This window comes from Rhincodon typus, chromosome 22 (assembly GCF_021869965.1).
Source record: "Rhincodon typus isolate 14 chromosome 22, sRhiTyp1.1, whole genome shotgun sequence".
Taxonomy (NCBI): domain Eukaryota; kingdom Metazoa; phylum Chordata; class Chondrichthyes; order Orectolobiformes; family Rhincodontidae; genus Rhincodon; species Rhincodon typus.
This window is the reverse complement of record NC_063353.1, coordinates 18,455,755-18,463,050: the sequence shown is the minus strand read 5'-3', so window position 1 is coordinate 18,463,050 and position 7,296 is coordinate 18,455,755. Positions and strand designations below refer to the sequence as shown.

General features: G+C 42.2%; 1 protein-coding gene across 1 annotated transcript in view; it reads left to right on the top strand.

Moving 5' to 3' along the window:
• The first annotated feature begins 2,881 nt into the window (after positions 1–2,881).
• The window catches only part of LOC125485774 (HMG box-containing protein 1-like), an 8,756-nt gene continuing 4,341 nt past the window's right edge, over positions 2,882–7,296 (top strand). The window contains exon 1 of the mRNA XM_048610310.1: positions 2,882–3,074. Within this exon, the coding sequence (XP_048466267.1) occupies positions 2,906–3,074 (169 nt within the window). The 5' untranslated portion in view covers positions 2,882–2,905. The remainder of the gene's footprint in view (positions 3,075–7,296) is intronic.

Here is a 7,296-nt window from a genome sequence, read left to right as displayed (position 1 = left end):
TCAGTTAACTCAAGGATCTGTTTTGGGGCCACTGCTGTTTGTCATTTTTATAAATGACCTGGATGAGGGCGTAGAAGGATGGGTTAGTAAATTTGCGGATGACACCAAAGTTGGTGGAGTTGTGGATAGTGCGGAAGGATGTTGCAGGTTACAGAGGGACATAGATAAGCTGCAGAGCTGGGTTGAGAGGTGGCAAATGGAGTTTAATGCGGAAAAGTGTGAGGTGATTCACTTTGGAAGGAGTAACAGGAATACAGAGTACTGGGCTAATGGTAAGATTCTTGGTAGTGTGGATGAGCAGAAAGATCTCGGTGTCCATGTGCATAAATCACTGAAAGTTGCCACCCAGGTTGATAGCGTTGTTAAGAAGGCGTACGGTGTGTTAGGTTTTATTGGTAGAGGGATTGAGTTTCGGAGCCATGAGGTCATATTGCAGCTGTATAAAACTCTGGTGCGGCCGCACTTGGAGTATTGCGTACAGTTCTGGTCACCGCATTATAGGAAGGATGTGGAAGCATTGGAAAGGGTGCAGAGGAGATTTACCAGGATGTTGCGTGGTATGGAGGGAAGGTCTTATGAGGAAAGGCTGAGGGTCTTGAGGCTGTTTTCATTAGAGAGAAGAAGGTTAAGAGGTGACTTGATAGAGACATACAAGATGATCAGAGGATTAGATAGGGTGGACCGTGGGAGCCTTTTTCCTCGGATGGTGATGGCTAGCACGAGGGGACGTAGCTTTAAATTGAGGGGTGATAGATATAGGACAGATGTCAGAGGTAGGTTCTTTACTCGGAGAGTAGTAAGGGCGTGGAATGCCCTGCCTGCAAAAATAGTAGACTCGCCAACATTAAGGGCATTTAAATGGTCATTGGATAAACATATGGATGATAATGGAATAGTTTAGGTTAGATGGGCTTCAGATTGGTTTCACAGGTTGGCGCAACATCGAGGGCCGAAGGGCCTGTACTGCGCTGTAATGTTCTATGTTCTATGTTTTATGTTCTATTAGGAAGATTGAAGCCATTGCTTTTTGTCTCCAGCTCTAAATTCTGTCTGTCAGCTACTGACTCCAACCTTTTTTCTGGCAGTACTGTTTGCAACCCTGCTGTCACATTAGTGTGAGAAATGAGGTACCAATCTCATTTATGCCAGTAGTAAGACTGCCTAGTTCCAACTTTTGTCTGGTTTTGGCCCTGATTCAACTCATTAGCTGACAAAACCTTTTCGTGCCTTCATTTCCTCTGGACTTGATGTTCTATTGCACTCCTGGGTGCTTTCCTATATGTACCTTTTTGTAGGCTTGAGGTCTTCTAAGACTGTTGCGCATAGCTCAAGGGGATGAGATTGATTGGAAACCGTCATCCTTGCTGTCACTGACCTACTTTGGCCCTGCTGGTCAGGCAGTGTCTTGCTTAAAAATTCTCATCCTCATTTTCAAATCCCCAAGGCCTTACCCCTCCCCTACCTATGTTTGCTTGCAACCCCATAAATCTTCAAGGTATTTTTCTCCCCTGCCCCTCTGTTTTTGCCCTTTATCCCTGCTTTTCATTGCACCATCATTGGTTGCTGTGTCTTCATTTGCATTGGCCCAAACTCTGGTAATATGTCTGTGCGCACTCTTTCCCCTCTACTTCACTTGTCTCCTTTTTAATGCCTTTCTCTTTGACCAAGTTTTTGGTTATCTGACCTAATCCCTTTCTGTAGCTCAATGTTATCATGTATTATGCTGTTCCTGTAAATCACCTTGAGGTGTTTTATGATATTGAAAGAGCATTATAAATGTTAAATTGTTATCAAGTGATCTTTATAGTAGTTTAACAAGGCTATTTCAGAAATGAGGAAAAACACAGCTGGTGCAAAATAATATGATTACCAGCAGCTCAGTTGACATCTCTGCCAGCTAGTTTTAATTGGTATTATTAGTTATGCTGTATTTTATGAATGGATTTCAAAAATAAGTGAAAAAAAATTGTTGGAAAGAAGAATTTAATAGTATACGTCATTCCTAACAGTCAATGTCTTTTTTCACTTTCTTGTAACAAAATCAATATGTGTGTCAGTTGGAGAAACGGAGAAGTGCTTTTGCCGATTTTAGTGCTATCATCTTTTTTTTTCTTCCACCATATTTTGTTATTTGTAAATTCCTTGTATGACTACAAATTCCATTTTACGATTCCACAATTGATTACCTGTCTTTAAAGAGAAAGGAACCTTCAAATCTCTTACACACCTATCTTGAAATTTACTTCTGAGCTGTTCTACAGTTCGTTATCTGTCCGTGTACATTTCCTCACCTAATTAACAAATTGCATAGTTCATGCAAATTTTGTTCGTATTGCAAGTTTTATAATTGTACAAGCTTAAGACCATTTATTTCTTTCCCTATTAAATGTATTTGTGAAGGGATAAACTATGCATAACTTTAATCTTTTGTGCAATTTTATGTTTCCACACTTATGAAAAGGAAACCACATATAGTAAGGTGGAATTACAGTTACAGGTTTGCCTTGCCTGGAGCCATGATCCTCTGCTCTGAAATGTTCCTCCACCTGTAGATTATGCTGGCACTTGACTTGCGATGTGTGAAGTGACAAGCTCAAATAGCCTGTTGTGGGCGTGTGTGTGATGGTGGTGGTGGGTGGGGGAGACAAACCTGAAATTCTGTGGTTTTGCTGCCATCAACCATCTGTCGGAATGATTGGTTTTAGAATGTTCTATTCATTTTCTGCACTATTACTGTTTCCTATTTTCTCCATTTGAACACATCCAAATAAATTCTCAAATTTGATTTGATTTTTAGATATAGTTTCCTTCTCAAATCTGAGCCACAAGTATAATATTTCTAAATATTTCATATGTTCATTGCCTTTTTGTTTTGTTCAAGTCAACTGAAGTCCAATGGAGTAGCATGGTGTGGGACATGAAGACGAAATGCACACCTAACAGAGTGCAGAAAGTTCAGTTTGTAGTCGACAAGAGAATTTCTGGGATGGATGATTCAATTGAGTTATTAAAGTGTAATGAAGATTTACCTTCATCACCGAGAAATGCAAACAATGACCAGAGTATGGAATATGGTGAGCCATTTCTAAAGAATTTGAGATGTTTTTGTTGTACTGTATGTTGATCCAGTGTTTTATTAGGTAAATTGTCAAAAGCTGAAAGTTTGCCCCTACTTATGAAATATGATATGAAATCAAAAGCATTTAGTAACAAAAAAGCAATGCTGAATTTGTATAAACCTAGTAGCTTTAAGATCATATGCACTGAGTTTTCTGTTGTGAATGATTTTACTATTTTATGTATGGTTCCAACACATGCCTGCTTTGTCTTTTGTACTGTAATATCAAGCTGAGTTGAGTTTCTAGGCTTCACTTATAATAATTTGCTTTTCTTACCATTCTTCTTCAAGAAAACATAAGGAATAACAAAAATGAAGTAATGTGTACTACAGTGTATTCACTTCATTCTGAAAAACATAGTTGAGAGATTTTAGGAGCATAACTATCATTGTAATTAAATTATACTGTTGAACTACTGAACACTGGAAGATGAAAGGTATTATATCTAGGTAAAAGGCAGGGGAATTTTGTTGAAAAAGCTGTCGCAAGCAAAATGCCCTAACTGGCTTCCATATATAGCAAATGTTACACCAGATATTCACAGCCTGTTAATGGATTGTTCCTGCTGCAGTCCCAATAGATTTAACACATATAATTGGTAAAGTAAAAATGTAGGTTTCATTGGATAACTGGTTAAATTTAAAAACACGGCTATCAAAAAGAGAATAGCATTTTTATTAAATTTAGGTCTAGTTTAATACCTTCTAATTAGAGATTATATGGATTAGATTTGAATTTCTGGCATAGTTTCTGGATATTTGGTCCAGCTGGTCTATGTTGTTCTTTAAGCACCAAACAAACATGCTTCCCAACCAACATGATGTAACCATATCAACATTTTGTTGAATTTCTTTCCTTCGTGTGTTTACCCAATTCCCCTTTAAGTGCATCTTTTTTTTTTATAGAAAGAGGTTTCTGCATTTGGATTCTGATATTCGGACATAAGTTCTTTTGACCTTTTGCATGGGTACAGAACTTCGACTTTGTTCTCTCCGACAATTTGGTTAAATCACCAAACACTGAAAGTTCTTTGTTTTGATGTCAGTGTCTCATTTATTATGGAAGCAGAAAATAATTTCAGGTGTGTAGTGTAAGCATAAATCACTTTTAAGTCAATCATTGTACAAGCAGATGCAGAGTAGAACTCCCTAAGTCCTAATCTAATAATAAAAACCAAAAGAACTACAGATGCTGTAAATCGAGAACAAAAACAGAAGTTGCTGGAAAAGTTCAGCAGGTGCGGCAGCATCTGTGAAGAAAAAATCAGAATTAACGTTTTGGGTCCAGTTATCCTTCCTCAGAACTGTAATCTAATAATGTCTTTTCAGGAAAACTGCTCCCAAGCTACCACTGTGACACCTTTACACCTCCAGTAACTCTGTCACTCTTCTGAATGAGATTACTAATTAGTCCCTGGCCATGAGCAATTTTCTAATATAGATAAATTGATATTGTACAAAATCATTTTGATAATCGCGTGACTGCGGCCTTTCAGTTGTTTCAGCGGCGGGAGTCCGGGAGGAAGCGCGAGGGCAGCCTGGGAAGGTAAGCTTTTCGATTATAAAAGTCTTACCTCGCGTGACTCCATTTTTGGAGTCAGTAAGTGAGGTAATATATTTGGGCGGTTGCTTTACCCGAAACACTACCTAGGTAGTGTCTCCCACCCCTCCTCCTCCTCTAACCAAAAAAAAAAGGTTCTGAGCGCTGATTTGGTAAGGCTACTAGTTTTTTTTTAATTTGTCTGTTTGGGAATTCAGAACAGTGGGAATGGATGTTAGGGCAGTTGCATGCTCCTCCTGTAGAATGTGGGAGATAAGGGTCACCACTAGTGTCCCCACTGACTTCATCTGCAGGAAGTGCACCCAACTCCAGCTCCTCGGAAACCGCGTTAGGGAACTGGAGCTGGAGCTGGATGAACTTCGGATCATTCGGGAGGCTGAGGGGGTAATTGAGAGGAGTTACAAGGAGGTAGTCACACCGCCGGTACAGGAAAAAAGTAGATGGGTTACAGTCAGGGGACAGAAAGGGAACAAGCAGACAGTGCAGGGATCCCCTGTGGCTGTTCCCCTCAAAAACAAGTATACCGTTTTGGATACTGTTGGGGGTGGGGGGGACTTAACCAGGGGTAAGCCATGGGGTACAGGTGTCTGGCACAGAGTCTGTCCCTGTTGCTCAGAAGGGAAGTGGGGAGAGGAGGAGAGCATTAGTCATTGGGGACTCCATAGTTAGGGGGACAGATAGGAGATTCTGTGGGAACAAAAGAGACTCGCGATTGGTGTGTTTCCTCCCAGGTGCCGGGGTCCGTGATGTCTCGGATTGTGTTTTCGGGATCCTTAAAGGGGAGGGGGAGCAGCCCCAAGTTGTGGTGCACATAGGTAGGAAAAGGGATGGGGACGTAAGGCAGAAATTCAAGGAGCTAGGGTGGAAGCTTAGAGCTAGAACAAACAGTTGTTATCTCTGGTTTGTTACCCGTGTCACGTGCTAGCGAGGCGAGGAATAGGGAGAGAGAGCAGTTGAACACGTGGCTACAGGGATGGTGCAGGAGGGAGGGATTCAGATACCTGGATAATTGGGGCTCATTCTGGGGTAGGTGGGACCTCTACAAACGGGATGGTCTACACCTGAACCAGAGGGGTACCAATATCCTGGGGGGGAAATTTGCTAATGCTCTTCGGGAGGGTTTAAACTAATTCAGCAGGGGGATGGGAAGCTGAATTGTAGCTCCTGTGTACAGGAGGTTGAGAGTAGTGAGGTCATGAATAAGGTTTCAAGGTCGCAGGAGTGTACCGGCAGGCAGGAAGGTGGTTTGAAGTGTGTCTGCTTCAATGCCAGGAGCAGAATAAGGTGGGTGAACTTGCAGCATGGGTTGGTACCTGGGACTTCGATGTTGTGGCCATTTTGGAGACATGGATAGAGCAGGGACAGGAATGGTTGTTGCAGGTTCCGGGGTTTAGATGTTTCAGTAAGATCGGGGGAGGTGTGGCATTGTTAGTCAAGGACAGTATTACGGTGGCAGAAAGGACGTTTTGATGAGGACTCGTCTACTGAGGTAGTGTGGGCTGAGGTTAGAACCAGGAAAGGAGAGGTCACCCTGTTGGGAGTTTTCTGTAGGCCTCCGAAAAGTTCCAGAGATGTAGAGGAAAAGATTGCAAAGATGATTCTGGATAGGAGCGAAAGTAACCGGGTAGTTGTTATGGGGGACTTTAACTTTCCAAATATTGACTGGAAACGCTATAGTTCGAGTACTTCAGATGGGTCAGTTTTTGTCCGATGTGTGCAGGAGGGTTTCCTGACACAGTATGTAGATAGGCCAACAAGAGGCGAGGCCACATTGGATTTGGTACTGGGTAATGAACCAGGCCAGGTGTTAGATTTGGAGGTAGGTGAGCACTTTGGTGATAGTGACCACAGTTCGGTTACGTTTACTTTAGCGATGGAAAGGGATAGGTATATACCGCAGGGCAAGAGTTATAGCTGGGGGAAAGGCAATTATGAGGCGATGAGGCAAGATTTAGGATGCATAGGATGGAGAAGGAAACTGCAGGGGCTGGGCACAATTGAAATGTGGAGCTTGTTCAAGGAACAGCTACTGCGTGTCCTTGAGAAGTATGTACCTGTCAGGCAGGGAGGAAGTGGTCGAGCGAGGGAACCGTGGTTTACTAAAGAAGTTGAATCTCTTGTCAAGAGGAAGATGGAGGCTTATGTAGAGATGAGGCGTGAAGGCTCAGTTCGGGCGCTTGAGAGTTACAAGTTAGCCAGGAACGACCTAAAGAGAGTGCTAAGAAGAGCCAGGAGGGGACATGAGAAGTCTTTAGAGGGTAGGATCAAGGAAAACCCTAAAGCCTTCTATAGGTATGTCAGGAATAAAAGAATGACGAGAGTAAGATTAGGGCCGGTCAAGGACAGTAGTGGGAAGTTGTGCGTGGAGTCCGAAGAGATAGGAGAGGCGCTAAATGAATATTTTTCGTCAGTATTCACACAGGAAAAAGACAATGTTGTCAAGGAGAATACTGAGATACAGGCTATTAGACTAGACGGGATTGAGGTTCATAAGGAGGAGGTGTTAGCAATTCTGGAAGGTGTGAAAATAGATAAGTCCCCTGGGCCGGATGGGATTTATCCTAGGATTCTCTGGGAAGCTAGAGAGGAGATTGCAGAGCCTTTGGCTTTGATCTTT